Here is a 22898-nt window from a genome sequence, read left to right as displayed (position 1 = left end):
GACAGAGATCAGAGAACTGTGTGTAATCATACATATATATATATATATATATATATATATATATATATATATATATATATATATATATATATATATATATATATATATATATATATATATATATATATATATATATATATATATAAATATAAATATACAGTATATATATATATATATATATATATATATATATATATATATATATAAATATACAGTATATATATATATATATATATATATATATATAAATATACAGTATATATATATATATATATATATATATATATATATATATATATATATATATATATATATATATATATATATATATACATATACATATATACATATACAGTATATATATATATATATATATATATATATATATATATATATATATATATATATATATACATATACATATATATACATATACATATACATATATATATATATATATATATATATATATATATATATATATATATATATATATATATATATATATATATATATATATACATATATACATATATATATATATATATATATATATATATATATATATATACATATATACATATACATATATACATATACATATATACATATACATATATACATATATATATATATATATATATATATATATATATACATATATATATATATATATATATATACATATATATATATACATATACATATACATACATATACATATACATATATATATATATATATATATATATATATATATATATATATATATATATATATATATATATATATATATATATATATATATATATATATATATATATATTATTATTATTATTATTATTAAGAAAAAATAATATCAGACATACTGTGAAAATTTCCTTGCTCTGTTAAACATCATTTGGGAATTTAAAAAAAATAAATAAATGAAAGGGGGGCTAATAATTCTTATTTCATATATATATATAATTATGTGAAGCATGTAAAAAATACAAATGATTCTTTCAGCAACCTGAATCACATTTAAACTGTAATTTCTAAATATTATCATAGCCTTTTGGAGGTTAGAATGACAAAATAACTTTTTAACAAGAGGTTACAGTTTGAATAAATATACCATTGGGAGGATTCTACTGACTGTATATATTGTTTTTGAACACAAATAAGGCTTGATATATGTTTTGGGCAATTTTTCTGGAATTGGTAACATTTCTGAAACCATTAGTGTCGGAGGAGGGAGACCAGAGCTTTGAGTATAACAACAGTTTATTGAAAATAGATGACAGATGAGTGGTAGGACCAACGAGAGTCTACTGCAGCAGAGAATGAAGACCGGATAATATGGAGGGACCTGAGGATGAGGTGAAACCAGGTTCACAGCGAGGGATTTAAAAAACAGACACTAGACGAGACCAGGAGGGAATCACACTAGGAAGGAGAGACGAGGAATACTGGATTACACGGAAACGAGACAGGTAAATAATTTCAAGGAAATGCTTGATATCACTGATATCACTCAGCTTGAAAAGATATCACTGACTGTGAGAGTTAAGCTGCGGTCACACAGCCCTTTTTGTCCAATAGACTTCCATTTATATGCATGCGAATGCGACAGACTGGAAACGCAAGCTCGTGCAACAAGTTTCACAATTCACTGCGGTGCACAGTTCAAGCTTGGTGAACTCTGACCTGTGAAATTGTATCACGTGACTGCATGAAACCAACAGAAGATCAAAGCAAGCCCTCTCTGTACAGAAATGTAAACTATGGAGCAATCACTGGCTTTTTTAAATGTCTAATCATCTTGTTTAATCCTTTTCACAGCACTGTATGACTGAATTTCACATGCTCAAACTCCAGTGTGACCGTGGCATTAGTCCTCCTGTCAATCGACTAAGTCGGACACTGAATGAGCTGAGGTGCTGGTATTTATAGGGTTGGAGTGATGACTGGGCATGATGTGCAGGGCTAATCAGAATTCAGGTGATGGTGATCAGAGTGATTGGGGTGACTGTGAGCGGGAGTAAAGCTGCGGTCACACTGGGCTTTTCCTCCCATAGACTTCCATTCATACGCACACGAATGCGTCAGACCGGAAACGCAGGGTCATGCGTTAAGTTTCACATGTCGCTGCGGTGCAAAGTTCAAGCTTGGTGAACTCTAACCTGTAAAATTGCATCACTTGACTGCATGAGACCAATCGAGGATCAAAACAGGACCTCTCTGGACAGAAATTTAAAACATGGAGTAATCGCTTGCTTTTTAAATGTCTAATAAGCTTGTTTAATCCCGCTCCTTTTCGCAATGCAGCACGACAGAATATCGCAAACTCAAACTCTAATGTGACCGCAGCATTAGTCATTCTGTCAATCAATGAGGACGGACTCTAAATGAACTGGGGTGCTGGTATTTATTGGGCTGGAGTGATGACTGGGCATGGCATGCAGGTGTGGGGCTAATCAGAATTCAGGTGATGGTGATCAGAGTGATTATAGGTACAGCATAGTTGTAACTTTTTAACTGGAACTATGAAGAAAGAATATGAATATGAAAGGACTGTTGGAAGAGTGTTATTTTACTGGAATTTGATCCTGCATGCCGAATGGATAAAAAAAACTATCTCCGAACGGAGATAGTCTGTGGTCCTTTAAGGTAATCAAAAATCGCTGTTTACATGGTAGACTCTTGATCAGAGTATTGTCTTGATTATATTAAAATTGGAGTATTGATGTGGATGTAAACATACTCAGTGAAAGTGCCAGATGATGTCGCAAGCTGTCAATGACAAAAGACTAAAAATTAAGGCCCAAATCCCAATTCTATTTTTGTACCCTCGGTTTTAAGGGCCAAGGGGAAGGGCTTTAAAATTTACCCCTAAGAAGTGGGACAGCACTACAGCACCTGCACACTTCATCATATGTCATCGCGATCTCTTGCTTCATATGTGTATTGGGCCAAATTGCAATCGGGACTGGGCCAAAGTGCATTCCAATGCCTTTAAGTTGATTCCCTGTGCCCTCAAATGTTTCATTAAGTTTGACGTGTTTCCCCCATAAGCACTTCTGTTAAGCATCTGCTTCACATTGTTGTGTCAGAATCTTATAAGAGCTTGTAATTACATTAGAACATTAGTTTAAGCAAATTTGATGAATGTGATCATGAAGCGTGCCCATTACCGAATGTGCTGTACTGTGCGCATTCCCTAAGCAACAAGAACAAATGCCACCGACGGTGTCCGTATCCCTCAAAGATGATTAGAGATGGTGTGACACAACGCATACCTTTCTGTGCCTTTGATGCACCGCCATGATGCTTCTTACGTCCTTGTCGCAGCATCAGTGGCACCAAAATTAGCACTAAAAACATTTAATATGTCTTTTTGCCCCAGCTTCAACTAAAGTATAGTTGTAAAGTAACTGCAATAAAAGTTTCCTTAGTTTTAATTAAGTTCACTAAACTTTTTTTTGGAAATAAATATGAATCATGATGAACTTTAAAAGCCTAAAGGGGTCGACAATGTTTTTTTTAAGGTTTGGTTGTATTTATGGGGTGCAAAACAATGTGTTTGTGACTCATTTGCAAAAAATCCTGTTACAGTATTTGTTCACATATCCTACCTTCATTTTATACAGCTACTGAGCTAACATGGAAACGACCATCATATTTCCTGGTTCCTTCTTTAAGGCCCGCCCTCAAAGGGCTCTGATTAGTCAGATATCCTAATGTGTTGTGATTGGCAGATCGGCTTCACGTCACCAGGAAACGTCAAGCATCTCTTGCATGCTGTCTGTCAGACTGTAAATAATGCCAGTGAGGCCGTATCAGTTTGAGTCAGACACAGAAAATGAAGAGGACACAGCTGAACCCATGCAAACGCGACTCTTGTGAGATGTTTCTGATGATTTTTTTTTTTTATTCGTTGGTGAGATGAAGGAATGTGGTCAAGCAATCAGCATTTCATTTCAGCATCCCATACAAGTGTATATAGGAAATGGTACATTATAAGATGGCTGTAAAGTCTCCGTTTCTAGATAGCAGGTAAAATGGTCTACATTGGATTTTCGTTTACTTTCTGAGCTTTAACCAAGTCATAAAAATGCAATCGTAATGACATTGTATCGTAGTAAGGCTAGGACAAATTATAACGCATTTCAGGTATTTATAAAGAGTATGTTTATGCTGAATAAATAAATAAAAATATACTGAAAGCACGGACAAACCTATTCTGAAAACACTGCACGTTTGTAAATAAATAAATAATGAAACATACGTTGCAGAAAAAGGAATAAATGATATGATGTGGTATTTTCTTTATTCTGAGTAAAATGATTCACGAAATTACTGTAATAGTAGTACGCATGCTCAACAATGCATTGCTGCCGTCTTGACTGTTTTTCTGAAGAGCTGCTCGCTAGAGTAGTAAAACAGGGGGACGGTGTTTGGTGCCTCAGGGAAACTTGGGATGTCTGTATATACTCCATTATTTCAAATGAAAAATTCACAGAAAGCTGATGCATACAGATACATTGCAGTCGCTGGTGATGATTGTGGATGTTTACAGGGGTAAAATGGATACATGTTTGTAGCTAAATCATACCTGCTAAACGCCCGTTTTTCCCAAGAGTCCCATCTTGTAATTTCTACCGGAAAACCGTTTTCATTTTAAACGTTTCATCCCCACACCAGGTCATCAATTTTGGTATAGCCTCTGATCGCCGCCAGCCGAAAACATGGTAGTTGATAACACCACATACACCTCGCAGCCCATCCATCCCCCGCTTCTAAACTTTGTTACTCAGAGACCACCACACCAAACCAAACCCCTCACACCCCCCGATCTCTAGAAATTCGGGCACAAATGTTAGCAGGCATGAGTTAAATTGCTAATAATAATAATTTCTAGTGACAAAACGCATTTCTCGTTGTTTATATCTTTGTGTACGTCCTTACTACAACATAGCCTACAATGAACGCTAGAACTATGCAAGATACCAATTTTAACAAAAAGAAGTTCTTACAGGTTGTGGCTCACAATCCACAGCTTCTTTTATCGCAGGCTGAATCCAACACTTAACTGCGACCAATTGCGAAAGCTGTCCTTTGTAAAGTGCTTTGCACAGACAGCTATGTCTTTTTATAATATTCTGGAACATAATTAAAAGTGAATTTTAACCACTTCTCTCTTTGTGTCACGTCCCTTGGAAGGCCAAATAGTAAAACAGAACAAGATCCATGGATATAGCAGCGTTTGGACAGCCTTTTCTTTTCTCTTCTAACGTATCTGTGGCCACGCCCCTTTGCTGCGCGAGGTGTGTGCGAGGTGTCATTAGCCCAGATGTATTTTTTTGTAGTCCCCAAATTTGTTCACTGTAGGCTTTGCTAAGCTAACTCTTGAAAAGCCAATGTCACCCTTTGCATTGAAGTTTGAGCATCTTACATTCTGAGATGTTGTTTATGTCCAAACGGCAACATTACACATCAACTAAAGTTTAAAATATGATATTGTAGTGGGCCACCCCTTTAAATAAACAGTTATAACTTTTTAACTGGACCTCAGAGAACAGCACAAAATAAACAAAAATGTGATTCATGACCTTTTTAAGGTCATCTATTTACATGAGACGCATGAATCAGCTTTAAGCCTGAGTTTTCCCTCTGCGTTGAATGATTGACGTACCCCATGGCACAAACCTTGCACGTAGACAAAGCCATTATGAGCATTTTTACTTCTGCGTTCTGTCCGTGTTGCTCTGGAATCACATTTTCAAAACACTACTTTCTATCTTCAATTTGCCAGAACCAGTTTGGGTTTAACTCTAACCCAACACCACCCACCAAATCGCCCACCCACCCCCATCCACCTAGCCAAAGTTATAATGCATGTGCAAACAACACTCACATATTACTTGCTGAGTTTAAAGTGCGTAGCATTAATTGGTTGAGTTGAACATTGAGTAGGCTACATATACATGAACACCAGTACTTTAATAGATTTTAATACAATTAAGAAAACACTTTGATTAAGAGTCACCATGTAAACAGCAATTTATTTAAATTTTTTTTTTGATTACCTTAATCCGACTAAAGTCATAACTGAACTAAACAGAAATGGAAGTAAGACCTGGAGGAGTATGCATATATTACAGGCATTATTGAAGTAAACGCCACAATCAATCTATTACCGCCATGTAGGACTTTTCGCCATATTTTCCGAGTAAAGGATCGCAGACACGCACATCTTGCAATGCAGAAGGTTTTTCTTTCCATTCGACGTGCGGTAGCCTATCAAATTCCATAAAACAACACTCTTCCACCAGTCCTTACTCTTTAGTTGTGTCCAATACACCAGTTTGTCACTGGGCATGAATGAAATGTTCATAAGTGAAAGTGAAACTGCCGAACTGCCGTTGAATTCACACAAAATTACAGGAAACGTTGATAGCCTGGGGAGGCAACATTCAAAAAGCACTTCACGTAAACACCTTAATTATATTATTGTCTATTAGGGCAAATAACTAGATTACAGATGTCCATATAAGCGTAGTCAGTAGTGTCTTCGAAGTAAGTGAAAGATCCAGAAGGGCATCCTGCTAATTTGATTCAGAAGGGCACTTTTTTGTCAGACGGCTCACCAATTTAACTTTCATTCACCGTCATTATTTTAAAAAGCACCCGCTCCATTTTATTTGTATATATTTTACTTGAATGCATTAACTATACATGTGCCTGACAGTTAGATGTGGAGCTAACATTAATCAGATTCACTCTAGTGAACACTTAAAAATCATCATCATAATTTACTCGAATTTACTGTCTCGAATTTAATGTCTCGCACCACCCTTAACAGGTGTACCCCACAGATTGAAAACCCCTGTCATAGACTAAGGTCAATAAACTGGCCTTTACAGGTCACATGACTCGCACTTACCACCACATCCGCTTTGCTGCTGAGCCCTAGTCCGTAGTTGTCCGTGGCGATGACCTGAAACTTGAAGTAGGACCGGCGCATGTTTCTAAACATGATGGCACTCTTGATGACGCCGGTGTAGGGCTCAATCACAAAACTGTCTTGTCCCTCGGGTGTGGGGGGGATGATCAGTCTGTAGGCCATCTTACTGTAGTTCCCAGTGTCAACATCTGTAGCCTGATGAAGAAAATAAAACTTTTTAACTATACACTTAATAAAATGAGTTTTCCTTTTAAGATCAACCAACATTTCACCATCACTTAAATCCACTGTGTTCAATTCAATATATTTCAGTATATACAATATATTTAAAATGAACCTTTCTGTTATCCCTCGTCCAAAAGACATGGCTATAGGTAAACTGAATAAACTAAATTGGCCATAGTGTTTGACTGTGAATGAGTGTGTATGGATGTTTCCCAGTACTGGGTTGCAGCTGGAAGGGTATCTGCAGTGTAAAACATATGCTGATAAGTTGGTGGTTCAAGGTGGCCACCCCTGATGAATAAAAAGACTAAGCTGAAGGAAAAATGAATGGATTCCAAATTTGCCTTTGGAATCAACTGTTTTAGATTTACACCCATCCAAAGTCTGAAAACTTTTCTCATTAATATACATTGCAGCATCCGCTCTTCTCTCACAGATACATGCTATTTTTTTATTAGAGATATAAACAAAACTTTTCAATGGCCAATATTATGCACCAGTTGACATGCAGATGTGATTTTAATCAATAATTCCATTGCAGTTTTGAGAAATATTCCTTTTTCAAAGACGTAATTTTAATTTCTAAGTCTACAACTACCTAATTAAGTTGACATAATACCTAATTTGAGTGTAAAAACTTGAGTAATTTGAGTGTAAAAACTTAAAAACACCATATTGGAGTTTTAGCTAAATTGGTTTGCTTCCATTAGGCGTATTTTTCCATTAGGCAATTGCAGGTTGCACAACGGGAAGAGGATTGAAAACACTGCTAGTGTCTCAAATGCTTTGTTCTTTACTCTTTAAGCCCCTTCATCCAAAAACCTAGTCTTATCTCAAAGGTCAGATCAACACAATTTCACTGCAATTCGTAACTTTTTGATTTAGTGGCTAATTCGTACGAATTCGAACAATCTAATTCGTACAATTTAGTACGATTTGCTCATCCCCCAATGATGGTTGGGTTTCGGGGTGGGGTTAGGTGCCACGCCTCCTTTTTAAAATCGTACAATTTTGTACGACTGAATTCGTATGAATTAGCCACTAAACTGACAAGACGTAAAGTACTTACATTTTCTCGTGAGATCAGGCTGGTCAGATGGCCCAGTCTGTTTTGATTGGTTACCAACAATCCAAGTCGAAAATTAAACGTCCATTATCGCATTAAAGGTGCAGTAAGTGATTGTCTTTACAAACAATTTGTGTTGTGCTGGTTGAAAGCGTCTTCACATTCCACTAGTACTCATTAAAGTAAATGATCTAAATGTGTTTATATGTATTTTTATAATCTGGGTGAGGCATAAGATTAAAAAAATGTTCATCCAATTAAATATTGTCGGACCGACAATTCCCATAATTCTGATAAGTAGCCCAAACTGTCTGTCAGCAAATGTAGATCTGTTCAACTGCACAATCGTTCATGCAGATCCGCAGATGTGTGTTCACGCAGGCCACGGTCATGTGGACATGAGTGACAGCGCTAAAATTTTAGTCACAGAAAGCTGATGTAGATTGTGATGTTTTAAGAATGGGTTATTTGCACAGAAGTGTTGTTCAGCAACTGAAATCTTCCAGAGAAAGATTGAAGTGACTATTTTCAGCTTCATAAGGCACTTTTTAAAGCATCGATAGTGTAGATATTTATTTAGTTTAACAATAAAACAAGTAAATAGCGGTATACCGCCTAGCCTGCTTTACTGAGGTGAAGTGACACGGTCCCTTTATTGTTTACCTTGCTACTCTGAATATTCGGTCTGAAAAAGCATGTAAATATAGTTTAGTAATAAGTGTAATTCCTGCACCCCGCTGGGCAACCACTAAGCATACAGTAGTGGCTTTAGGACAAAGCGTATGAGAGAGTGAGACCAGCGATCCTTGCATGCATGAAATATTGCACTTTGTGACAAGTTTGCTTGCTACACAACTGAAAACATGCTAGATTAGTACATTTTTTTTTTGTTGGGAGTTGTAGTATTATAAAGTACTATAAGGTTTTCTAACTGGCGAATGACATGATCTCGTGGGTCTCTGTTATCTTTAATGTGTGCGTTCGCGATTTCATGAGGCATAGCTTTGGACGGCAGGGAAGGGATTGTATTTGAAAGATATTTTGTTAACCGGTTAGCATTTAGGCAGATTGTTTAGGGTTGTTTCTATACAGATACTAAATTGGTTCTTTTAAAATGATACCGATAGCAAAATGGTGCCTGAACTGATACTTTTGAGCCACAATATTATTAACAATATAAATAAAGTTTAAAGTATACACCAATTCATATTATATATTTGAATTGAATTGCATTAATATACTTCTTTTGATCAGTTGTTTGTTAGCATGAATATAAGATTTGCATTATAGAATTACATTACTTTAGCTTACTACTAACCTGTGGAAAGGCTGTCATCAAAATCAGTGAACACCTTTTTTTCTAGGGTTGGGGCTTGTGACTACGTGTATATGGACATCAGTGATCTTATGATTTGCCTTAATCTAAATAAGACAATAATAGGCTTAAGGTGTTTACATGAGTTGCTTTTTGAATGTTCCTTTCTATGTTACCGTTTTACATGTTATAGAACACAGATTGATTAACGGCATTGCAACGCCACGCTATCCACATTTCCTCCAGAGTTTCATGTAATTTCAGGTGTTTCATTTAAAATTTTTCTACTTTAACTGCAGTTCTGCTGGGTTTTTTTTTTTCCTTCAGGAACATTTCATTTATGTCCCGTGACAAGCTGAGGTATTGGATGAGAATATGAAGTAAGGACTGGTGGAAGAGTGTTTTAATGGAATTTAATACCGCATGCCGAATGGAAAGAAAAAAAAAACTCCTTTAAGGTGATCAAATTTCGCTGTTTACATGATAATCTTAATCAAAATATTGTTTTAATCATATTAAAATCTGAGTATTGGTATCAGTGAAAACATACTCAGTGAAAGGCATTCCTCTGCCTTTAAGTTGATTCCCTTGTTTAAACTAAATGAGTTGAAGCAACACAATTTTTAAGTTTTTTTTTTTTTGGGGGGGGGGGGGGGGGGGGGCTTAACTGTTTTATGTTCAAATCTTAAATTTGTAAAAATTATTAAGTTAAATTAATCAGTTTGTGTTTCAACAACATAAAGAAATTGTGTGGAACCCAGCATTTTTCACAGTGCTGTCCCCCTTACACACAAACATTCTGGTATGCTGTGTCAGAATTCCTTGCTTGTAAAAAATAGCCACACTTTAGAATGCTTACTTTAAGCAAATTTGATGCATGTGATCATGTGTGTTGACGAATCTGAAGGGTGCCCATTACTGGATGTGCTGTCTTGTGTGCCTTCCCTTAGCAACAAGAACAAACGCCCAACATCACTGACGGTGTCCGTAACCCTCAGTTACAGTCCGTAACCCTCAGTTGTTTAGAATGAATTGTTTAGAGATGGTGTGGCACAATGCATACCTATCTGTGCCTTTGATGCACCCCTTGATGCACTGAATGTATAGATCGAAATTCATATGCTGATTCGGTGCGGTGCATACTGGTTACACAGGTACCGGTGCCATTATGGTACCAGATTTTGGTACCCAACCCTAGTTATAGCAACTGATTCATTTTTTGATTCACTGATTGATTCATTGATTTATACATTTCATCTTTCTCAGTTCTAGGTTCTAGGCATGTGCTGCATAAAACATATGCTAGAATAGTTGGTGGTTCTTTCCACTCTGGCAGCCCCTGATAAATAAGGGACTAAGCCAAAGGAAAATAAATGAATGAGATTTTCTTTCACAGCACTGAAAACATTTAGTATGTCTTTTTGACTAAACAAACCAAACACTTCCAGGCCTCAGCTTCAACTAAAGTATAGTTGTAAAGTAACTGCAATAAAAGTTTCCTTAATTTAATTAAGTTTACTGAACAAACATTTTTTTTAGTCTGGAAATATATATGAATCATGATTATATAACAGAGGAACTGGAGAACTTTAAAAGCTTAAATAAACAGTAACATGTTGGCCCTTCTATCCCTTCAAAAGCCTTGCAGGCAGAACTGGAGAAATAAATACAAGCGCTCTGCAGCCTCGACTTCGGCGGTGACCTAGAAATGTAATAATCCTCATATATCATCAGATTGTACGTCTTAATGCCTTTTATAGATGTTAAAAGACTCAATTTGTAAGATAACGGTCACCTTGCGGGACGGCATACAGCCCAGTGGGTATTTTACAGATGTCCGTCACTTGTCTTCAATAGTGTTGGGTTGGAGAGAGAAGCTGTCTAAATGCAGTTACAGAGATGTGGAGCAAAGTGAGTAGATTTGCAGAGTGAGAGAGAGAGAGAGAGATTGTGGTCTAGTGTTGACAGGTACGTCAGGATGTGAGCAGCAATTTCTTCTCTGTAAAAATCAAATATAATATACTACAGAAACATGCACCTGCAGAATAATATAAACCCTGTGAATTAAGATCCATTCCTTCAGGTTATTCTGCAGTATCATGCTCATTAAACCAACAATAAAAATGTATGTGATATTAGTTTATGTGTCATTTATGTTATGCAAAAAAAAAAAACAGGACAAAATTTCACAGCTTTTTTTGTAACTTTTTTTGATATAGCAATTGATAGATGAATTAATAGATGGATTGATGGATGGATGGATGGGTGGATTTGTGGGTGGGTGGATGGATGGATTGATGGATTAATTGATGGATGAATGGATTGATGGATTTGTTGATTGATTAATGGACAAAACAGCATTCTGCCATCACACACAGGGTTTTGGAAGACAAATATGATCAAATGTTAGATTTAATGTATATTAGAGATATCATTGTTAAATAAACTTTTGTTGTTATAGCAAAGGATTGATGGATTTATTGATGAGTTGATTGATGGTTGGATGGTTGAGTAGATGATTGATTGATTTATTGATTGATTAATTGATTGATTGATTTATGGATTGATTGATGGTTGGATTGACTGACAGATGGATGGAGTGATAAATTGATTGATGGATGGATGGAGTGATGACCTGATTAATGGATGGATTGATTGATTAATTGACTGATGGATGGAGGGATGAATGGACTGATGGATGGATTTATGGATTGATTGATGTATTGATTGATTAATTGGTTGATTGATGGATGAATTTATGGATGGATGAATGGATGGATGGATAAATGGATGGATGGATGGATTGATTGATTGATAGGTTGATGGATGGATGGATGGATGGAATGACAGAAACATGGATGAATGGAAGGATGAATAGAATGACAGAACCATGAATGGATGGAGTGATGAACTGATTAATGGATTGATTGATTGATTGATTGATTGACTGATGGATGAATGGATGGATTGATGGATGGATTGATTGATTGGATGGATGGATGGATGGACGGATTGATGGATGGGTGGGTTTACTGATTGATGGATGGATAAATTGATGGATGGATGAATTGACTGATTGAATGATTGGTTGGTTGGTTGGTTGGTTGGTTGGTTGGTTGGTTGATTGATTGATTGATTGATTGATTGATTGATGGATTGATGGATGGATGGATGGATGATGGATTGATTGATTGATGGATAGATTGAGTGATTTATTTTTAATTGATTTATTTAATGGATAAAACAGCATTCTCTACACATTCACACACAGAATTACTAGAAAAGACTTTTGTTTTGTCTTTATTAAAACAAAAAAAAAGGTTTGTCAGTGCCAAATAGCCACTTACTTGCCTTCATTTAAGAGTATAGACTGAGCATTATTCCATCTAAATGAACAATCGTGACTCTAGCCTACCCCAGATTAATAAAGGGACTGAGCCGAAAAGAAAATGAATGAATGAATGAATGACTCAGCCTAATATTCCTAATAAAGCAATCCAACATTTCAGGCTCTGCGTACAAATACATAATATACACTCACCACAATTTTCAGCACTGTAGTGAAGGTCTTAGTGTCTTCAGTCACTCCTCCGATATACAGTTGCCTCGAGAAGACCGGAGGATGATCGTTCTCATCCTGAACATCGATAAATACCTTGGCTGTGTTTGCTGGTTACATTTAAACACACACACACACACACAGGATAAAGAAAGCTCAGTTTATGGAAATATAAGCCCTATTTGTCACAGTTAGAAAATAAAGCTGGCGTTAATGTAAAAACACACAGCTGCTGCAAGTCTCTCCACACCGTGGCAGACGTGAGAAATATGCTCTGTCACAAAGCATTTGTCTTCTGCCGCACTAAACGACAATACATAAAGTCATGTGGTGTAGATCTAAGCACACACAGGGGAAAGCGCAGATGAAGAGCTGTATATCACAGCTCAATAAGAGAGGAAAGACAGAAATGAACAAAAGAAAAAACAGGTGGGAGAGTGAAAGACACGAAGAACGTGTGCCAGTACAGCGAAACTATATCAAAGCCCAAACAAGACACATGGTAGGACAAATGCGCGGATAAACTATCTCTCTCTTGTATGTGATTTGTACAATTTTTCCCTATCAGAAGCCTGTGATGTGCTCAATGAAGTTTAAATGGAGTTTGCAACCCATTTCATGTCTGTAATGTGGTCTACTTCTGACTGAATATTCAATGAGAATGATTTGAAACAACAACGAAATGTAGGACCGGAGTTTTTCTTCATTTAATGGCATGTGATTGAATAGTCTAGGCCTGATTAAGAGTTGGCAATCGTTTGTAATATTGAAACACAATGTTAAAGTTTAAGCATGTTTAATGTTTATTGCATGTTGTTATTACTCGGTTGTCTTAAATACTTGCATCTGATTGGTCAGAACATTCCAAGGTATGCTACCCTGATATAACAACCACTAAATAGCACAGGCTCATCTGGTAACTTCAAATCACCTTGATCGTCAGTGAATACTGTACATTGACATCCATATACAGTGCATCTGGAAAGCATTCATAGCTCTTCACTTTTTACACATTTTTTTTATGTTACAGCCTTTTTCTAAAACAGATCAAATTCATTTATTTCCTCAAATTCCTATACACAATACCCCATAATGACAATGTGAAAAAAAGAGTTTTTGAAATTGTTGTAAAAATGTATTAAAAATAAAATAAAACCCTGAAAAATCACATGTACAGAAGTATTCACAGCCTTTGCTCAATACTTTGTTGATGCACATTTGGCAGCAATTACAGCCTAAAGTCTTTCTGAATACGATGGCACAAGCTTGGTACACCTGTCTTTGGGAATTTTTGCCCATTCCTCTTTGCAGTACCTCTCAAGCTCTATCAGGTTGGATGGGAAGCGATGGTGTACAGCCATTTTCAGATCTCTCCAGAGATGTTCAATAGGATTTAGGTCTGGGAATGGCTACGCCACTCAAGGACATTCACCGAGTTGTTGTGAAGCCACTCCATTAATATTTTGGCGATGTGCTTTGGGTCATTGTCCTGTTGGGAGATGAACCGTCGCCCCAGTCTGAGGTCAAGCAAATTCCAGGTAGGGAGTGGCTTCTGTTCGGCCACTTTACCATACAGGTCTGGTTGTCCTTCTGTAAGGTTCTCCTCTCTCCACAGAAGAACGCTGGAGCTCAGACAGAGTGATCATCAGGTTATTGACCACCTCCCTGTCTAAGGTTCTTCATCACTCAGCTTAGATGGCCAGCCAGCTCTAGAAAGAGTCCTGGTGGTTCCAAACATCTTCCACGTACAGATGATGGAGGCCACTGTGCTCATTGGAACTTTCAGAGCAGCAGACATTTTTCTGTAACCTTTCCCATCCTTGTGCCTCGAGACCATCCTGTCTCAGAGGTCTACAGACAATTCCTTTGTCTTCATGCTTGGTTTGTGCTTTGACATGCACTGTCAACCCTGGGACCTTATATAGACAGGTGTATGCCTTTTTAAATCATGTCCAATCAACTGAATTAGAAAGTCTTATATGTTTTATTTCAGCTAGAATAAAAGTCGTTTTTTTATTTACCATTTTAAAGTCAAAATTATTAGCCCCTTTAAGCATTTTTTTCCCCGACTGTCTACAGCACAAACTTTCATCATACAATAACTTGCCTAATCACCCTAACCTGCCTAGTTAAGCTAATTAACCTAGTTAAGCTTTGAAATGTCAATTTAAGCTGTAAAGAAATGTCTTGAAAAATATCTAATAAAATAATATGTACTGTCATCATGGCAAAGATAAAATTAATTCGATATTAGAAATGAGTTATCGAAACTATTATGTTTAGAAATGTGTTGAAAAAATCTGCTCTCTGTTAAACAGAAATTGGGGGAAAAAATAAACAGGGGGGCTAATAATTCAGGGGGACTTCAATTGTATGTATATATGATTTTTCAGGTTTTTTATTTTTAATAAATTTGCAACAATTTCAGAAAATCTTTTTTTCCACATTGTCATTATGGGGTATTGTGTGTAGAATTGAGGAAATAAAGGAATTTGATCCATTTTGGAATAAGGATGTAACATAAAAAAATTTGGAAAAATTTAAGCGCTATGAATACTTTCAGGATGCACAGTACTTACACAGACATTAATTTTTGATTGTCTGGCATGCCACTGTTTTAGACTTTTCTGTGCCATCTTGTGAATGAATAATAGGTAGGTTAGTTTGCTCCATTGAGCTGGTTTCATTTCTGTCAGGTTGTGTTTTGACTGTTTGACATCATCTTGTGACTGAATAAGGGGCAGTTCACATATCACATCATTTGCACGCACGAGTTCTTTATTTCCAATGGAGGCAAGAGACTTGCATGTGCATATTGGGAGCAACGTGCAAAAGCGGCACAATGTGCTCGAGTTTTCCAGGTGCTTCTAGTTGAAAACATCTCAACTTTCAAAATGCCGCAATAACACTGTGAGTCATGTGACAAGAATTGACCAATCAGCTACATACTTTGTATGGATTATACACACTTCGTTACTCTAATTACTTCATACAAACACTGAACACCCAAACACTGCAGTCCTTTTTAATTTTCTTCATAATTAAAACTTGTATCAGAGCTACAGCAATGTTTTGTTTGTCATCCTTAGTAAGGACAAAGAAGTGCAAGTGTTTTCCACATGTTTTTAGACAGAATATGTGGACAGCCCCTATGCGCAGGTTGGTGTTTACTCCATTCAGCTCCACTTATCCACAGTTTTCGTTTTTGTCAGCTTTGCATTTAATTAAAGAGTAAAAAAATGGCAATGGCTCAAAACAATGTTTTGTGTCTAATTTACATGTTTTGTGCCAAGTTGCCAATAAGAGAGATAAAGTGCATTCATGATGGTTGTTTTTTGCAGAAAACACCCTCGGCTTCATGTCAGGCTGCCAATAAGACTGTCAAGTTATATTCTGCGATAACAATCTCCTAGATGCTTTATCAGTGACACAACACATAGTTAATCTACAAATTAATCCACTGAAAACATTTTTTTTTTGGTAATCTTCAATCAAATCTCAAACGTATAAGTGAATTGGGTTAGCGGTTCTTCTGTACAAAAAGAAAGCCCCCCCCCCCCCCTTTTTTTTTTTAAATATTCTGTTTCTGTTGGAAGTACATTAACAAACTGAAATAAAAGTCTCAACAACTTCCGGTTCACACAGATTTAAATAGCGATTCAATGGATTTCCACACAAGTTTAAATTAATTTGTAGATAACACAATGCTAGTGCTTAACTTCAGAAAGTTTAAAAATATATAATACTAAATAATGTAATATCTGGTGTAAATAATGTAATCTCGTATTTTAAACTCCAAAATCTAACAACATTTGTTGTTCTGACCTAATGCTTAACTTCAGAAGTGAAAAAAAATTAATAATAGCATAAATAATGTAATATCTGGTATAAATAACTTACAGTGGTCCATCATTAATAGTGGTAGTTACGTTCTAAAAATAACCCGCAATAGGTAAAATCCGCAAACTGGCCAGATTTATTTTTTTTAAATCATTATAGATAATTTAAGGCTGTAAAACCCCTCACTACACACTAAATACACTTTTCTCAAACAGGCTTAACATTTTCACACTTTTCTCTCTCATTTAAACACTTTCAAAGTTCAAACTTTCGTAGAAAATAAGTCCAGTGTTATAGAACAAAACCTGTTGTCAGGTGCAAACATTCATTGCTGTCAGCAAAAGGTTCATAAAGCTTTTGTGTGGATAATGATGGCATCCAGCGTAATGTTCTTTTCCCTGCAATCACTGATCCACAAAACTAAAGCAGACTTTTTGACTACCTACAAAACCCTGAACGTCTTAGCTTCCAGTATTTGAAGGAGCTCCTGGTGTATTAAAGCCCCTCAATTCCACTACGCTAAATTAATTCTGGACAATTGATTATTCCCAGAATATCTAAATCAACTGTAGGCAGTAGATCTTTCTCATATCTGGCACCTGAACTCTGGACTCACACTCTTAGTCTGCATTATTTAGGGCAACCGGAGCCGGGAACACTTGCCAAAAGACATTATAATTTGAACAGCATGTGCGCTTATGTTTATTATTCTCGAGGTTTCCATAATCCTGGACTGGGCCGTATCCTGAGCAGCTGCTGTGGCGTTCATGGAAGAGCGGAGAGCATGAGACTGTTCCATGTAAGACCCCAGTGACAGACGAGTCTTCGTATTGATCCTGAAGGGCCTGCCTGTACACCAGCCAGTGACCTCTCCCACTTGCAGCTTCTCCTAATGGACGTTCAGTGTTCAGCAGTCTCCGGTGCCTAGATGCAGCTCTGCACAGTTTGGAGAAATAGTTGTGCTGAACTGATCCTGGATTCTCTCAAGGTTTTTTTCTCCTTCACTTTAGTTAATTAGTGAAGTTTGTTCCTTGCCGCTGTCGCCACTGGCTTGCTTGGTTCGGGACTTGTTGAGCTGCACATTGATGAATTTGCTCTTCAGTGATTGAACTAAACTGAACTTAAACTCTGTTAAGCTGCTTTGACACAATCTATATTGTAAAAGCATTATAGAAATAAAGTTGAATCAAATTGAATTGAATTAATGGGGTCGCACACACGGATGTGTCGCACACATGACAGTTGGAAGTAACCCACACCAGAGACACACATTCATATGTTATTTAAAATGAAATTATTCAGATGGCTCACCACAGAGCCACAGAGAAATATGAACAGTGTCCTGAGTCGTAGCTGGGAACTGCAGACAGCCGCTGACTTGCAGCACCGGTGTGCGTACCCTGATAGAATGTTTACAATTCTAAAATGCATGACAGTGCATAGTGCATTGTGGCGGGTCACATCCTTTACAATGGCCTTGCAACCCTTTTTGCATTCTTGTTGAAACTTACACTGTTAGCGATCAAAGATTAATGTAATTTGGCAAGGTGAGCACATTATGTGTTGTAAGGAGACACTAGGAGATTGATTGACAATGGTTTGCAGCCAATCACGACACAGAACACAATGCACTGTAAAAAAATAAAATAAAATGAAGCATGTCAAATTGCACTAAAAAAATCTGTGAAATTGCGAGGTCGCGAAAGGTGAACCGCGCTATAGCGAGGGACCACTGTAATCTGGTGTTTTAAATTCCAAAATCTGAAAACATTTGTTACACTGACATAATGTTTAACGTCCAAAGTTTAAAAAATGGGTAACACTTTATTTTGACAGTCCATTTAAGTATTAGTAGACTGTCTGCTTAATATCTGTTGATACTGCTCCTTCAACAGATATTTAATTCACTATAAGAAACTTTGCAAGTACATGTTAATTTACACTAACCCCAACACCAACCCTAACCCCTACCTAACAGTCTACTTATAATCTAAAAAATTTGTTGGCATGTTGATGCAATGTAACTTTAAATTCAACAAATGGACCATCAAAATAAAGTGTGACCAAAAAATGTAATAATAGTGTAAATAATGTAACATCTAATGTAAATAATGTAATCTGGTGTTTTAAATTCCATAATCGAAAAACATTTGTTATTCTGACAAATAGATATATTTGCTAAAATACTCTAAATATCAATATTTGGTTTTGAAACTTGGAATAAATGTTATAAGACCTTTATAGAATTAAACTAATTAACATTTTAGTCAAATTCTAAAGTAATAAGTCCAGTACATCCAGAGAAACCGGATAATTATAATAAAAAATAATTTTGTATCTGTCATTTATTTCACTGTAAAACATCCTCTTATGAAACCCCTGGCATGAAAAACATATGCTGGTATGTAGTTCTTACTTTTGGAGGGGGCGCGCAGGTTGGCGAGGATGACGGTGAGGGAATCGGCCTGAACCCGGAGCACATAACTGGTCACATTCTCATAGTCCAGAGATTTATTTGTGTAGATGATCCCGGTGCTGTTATTGACTGTGAACACACCTGCAAACACAAACTGATCAGAGAACAGCTCACAGCACTCAGGTCACTATACATTCAGTGTTCTTTTTCACAGATCATCTATCTACACTTTAACTCAACAGGACTAAATGCGCTGGTCAGCTTCAGTTGGTTTTGAATGTTTTTCTAAATGCAGGATGAATTTGAATGCACTTATTTAAGAATAACTTCCTTTTTTCTGCATACAGATTTACTGAATTCTATGAATGCTTGGGTTACACACAATGCAATGGTGTCCTTGTTACAAGGTTATAATAGTTTGGGATTTTTCATTAGTTTTAGTTTTTATTTCGTTTTGACGTTTTGTTTTCAAATTCAGTTAGTTTTAATTAGTTTTTAGAGGTAGATTTAGAGGTTTTTAGAGGTTTTTACATTTTAAAACTGCTTAGTTTTAGTTTAGTGTTTATTTTACTATTAGTTTTAGTTTTTTTGTAAATAATGATATTTGTTAGGTGCAAGATTCAAAATCATCAGAATAAATATTGTATAACTAATCACTAATACAGAAATAAAACACTTTATTTGGCACAAATGTGGGAAATTAATACTTTTAAGTGTCTGTTTGGGTTGTATTTAATGCTGTCACCATGCTGCTGTCATGTCCACTTGTTTTTGTCGCGGGAGCAACAGCGAGGACTGACTGGAGGAGGCTCTCATCACAGACTCTGAGGAAGCAGTACGGGTCAAACACCTGGCAGCATGAAGTAAACAGATTTACTTCTACAAGGCTTACAGTGAGATTATGTATTAAATACATTTACAAAGACGAAAACGAAGCACGTTTTTGCTATAATTTGAGTAAGTTTCAGTTAGTTTTGTATTTACAGAATACAGTTTTTGTTAGTTCTAGTTTTTTTTTTTAAAACTCGCTTTTATTTTTATTTCGCTTAACGAAAATGCTTTTCAATTTTAGTTTTCGTTTCTTCATTCGTTTCCATAAACTATAATAACCTTGACTTGTTAAAGTGTTACTATAGATTTAAATACTTTTAGAAAAAAGAACAAAACAGAGATGTGAACTCAGAATTTGAAGGGAAGATGTCTAAAAATAGAAATAAAAACAAAAATAAAGATTATTAATATTAATACAAAATAATTATTTTATTTGTTATAGCAATTCTATATTGTAAATCTCTGATGATTTGAAGTGCTTCTTTTATCCTCACTTTTAGGTCTCTTTGGATAAAAGCATCAGCTAAACGAGTACATGTAAAATGAAAATTCTGAAGAAAAATGTTATGAGTTATTAAAAATAACTAATTAATTAAAAATGAGTTATTTTATATTCTTTGAGTATAGAAATTCAGCTTTTGACATCAAAAAGACATTTTAAGTAAGGAAACGTGTCACATAAAATTTTAAAGACAGAGATTTGAATATGTGTAGGGTTAATTGTGTTATGTTTTTTAATGTGATGTTGAATGTATCTGCTTTTTTATTATTATTGTTCATGTGACACATTTCAACTTGTGGATAATAAAGTAATTCAAAACCAAAAACTGAAAAGTAACCTATCACCATTCTGAAACAGAATAGCAAGAAATAAATACAAACTAAGATTTTTCAAAACCCATATTTTAAAGATAAACTGTCAGAATTGTGATAAATAAATGATTCCAAGACAAAAAAAATAATCTTTATATGATGTAAAACTCAAACTTTTGAAAAAGGTGTGAGATATAAATCTAAAATTCAGATGGCAAAAGACAAAAAAATATTAGTTGTGAATTCACAATAATGTAAATAAAAGTTAGAATTCTACAGTCAACTCAAGCTCAAAATTAAATAAAACGTTTTCTGAAAATGTCAAAACTAAATGACAAACTCTGAATTGAGAAATCTCAGTTGGGTCACACTTATTAATAATAGTCATTAAGGTAGTAGTTAGCTTTTATTAAATTATGGATGTAGAACAGGATCACACCAAATATGTATTATGTTCAAACTACGTATTTCAAATGAGCTGAATCAACACAATTCTTGAGTGTTTCTGGGACAACTTAATGGTTTTATGTTCAATCCACTTAAATTTGTAAAAACAATTAAGTTAACTTAATCAATTTGTGTTGGGACAACATGAAGTAACTGTGTGGAACCCAAATTTTTAAAGCCATAAGCCACACTGTAAAAAAAATCTATTTGTGTTGAGACAACAGGAAGTAACTGTGTGGAATCCAAATTTTTAAAGCCATAAGCTACACACTGTTAAAAAATCAATTTGTGTTGAGACAACATGAAGGAATTGAATTAACTTATTAGTTTTTACAAATTTAAGTGGATTGAACATATAACAATTAAGTTGTCTCAAAAGAACACTCAATAATCGTGTTGTTGCCACTCATTTTAAATAAGTAGTTTGAACAAACAGCAAATATATACAGTTGAAGTCATAATTATTAGCCCCCCTGAATTATTAGCCCCCTTGTTTATTTTTTACCCAATTTATGTTTTACTGGAGAGAAGATTTTTTTCAACACATTTCCAAGCATAATAGCTTTAATATCTCATTTCTAATAAATGGTTTATTTTATCTTTGCCATGATGACAGTAAATAATATTTGACTAGATATTTTTCAAGACACTTCTATACAGCTTAAAGTGACATTTAAAAGCTTAACTAGGTTAATTAGGTTAACTAGGCAGGTTAGGGTAATAATGCAAGTTATTGTATAAGGATGGTTTATTCTGCAGACTATTGAAAAAATATAGCTTTAAGGGGCTAATAATTTTGACCTTAAAATGATTTTTAAAAATTTAACACTGCTTTTATTCCAGCCAAAATAAAACAAATAAGACTTTCTCTGGGAGAAAAAAATATTATCAGACATACTGTGAAAATGTCCTTGCTCTGTCAAACATCATTTGGGAAATATTTAAAAAGAAAAGAAAATTCAAAGGGAGTGCTAATAATTCTGACTTCAACTGTATATATTTTTTGAGTGCAGGTTAATAGTGAGAATTAATACTTAAACCAAAGTGCTACCCTAAATTGTATTTATAACTTGTAAATTATAACTCACAGTTTCAAGTAATATATTAACTCACAACTAGAAAATAATCAATCAGTATTTACAGTTAAAGTCAAAATTATAAGCCTTTCTGCACTGAAATTTTGTGTTGAATTTAAACAAACAAATAAAATTTAGTAACGTTCAAATTAATTTGCTTTATTAAATTCAACCCAAATACATTCTTTACAACCACAACTTAAAAAAAAAAAGTAAATCCAAGGGATCATCTTTAAATCATTTTTTTCAGTGTGTTAATTTCTTTTTCCATTTTTAAATATTTCCTAAAGGATATTTATCAGAGCAAGGCATTTTTATAATTATATATATATATATATATATATATATATATATATATATA

At 35.0% G+C, this 22898-nt stretch overlaps 1 protein-coding gene across 1 annotated transcript in view; it reads right to left on the bottom strand.

The window, feature by feature from the left end:
- pcdh15a (protocadherin-related 15a) overlaps positions 1-22898 on the bottom strand; it is a 412430-nt gene that overhangs the window by 41625 nt on the left and 347907 nt on the right. The window contains exons 19-21 of the mRNA XM_056471438.1: positions 19371-19511; positions 13097-13224; positions 6929-7144 (exon numbers count right to left, since the gene is read on the bottom strand). Of these exons, the coding sequence (XP_056327413.1) occupies positions 6929-7144; positions 13097-13224; positions 19371-19511 (485 nt within the window). The remainder of the gene's footprint in view (positions 1-6928; positions 7145-13096; positions 13225-19370; positions 19512-22898) is intronic.

The sequence above is a fragment of the Danio aesculapii genome, chromosome 13 (assembly GCF_903798145.1).
Source record: "Danio aesculapii chromosome 13, fDanAes4.1, whole genome shotgun sequence".
NCBI classification, from domain to species: Eukaryota; Metazoa; Chordata; class Actinopteri; order Cypriniformes; family Danionidae; genus Danio; species Danio aesculapii.
This window is presented reverse-complemented; position numbering and strand designations above follow the sequence as displayed.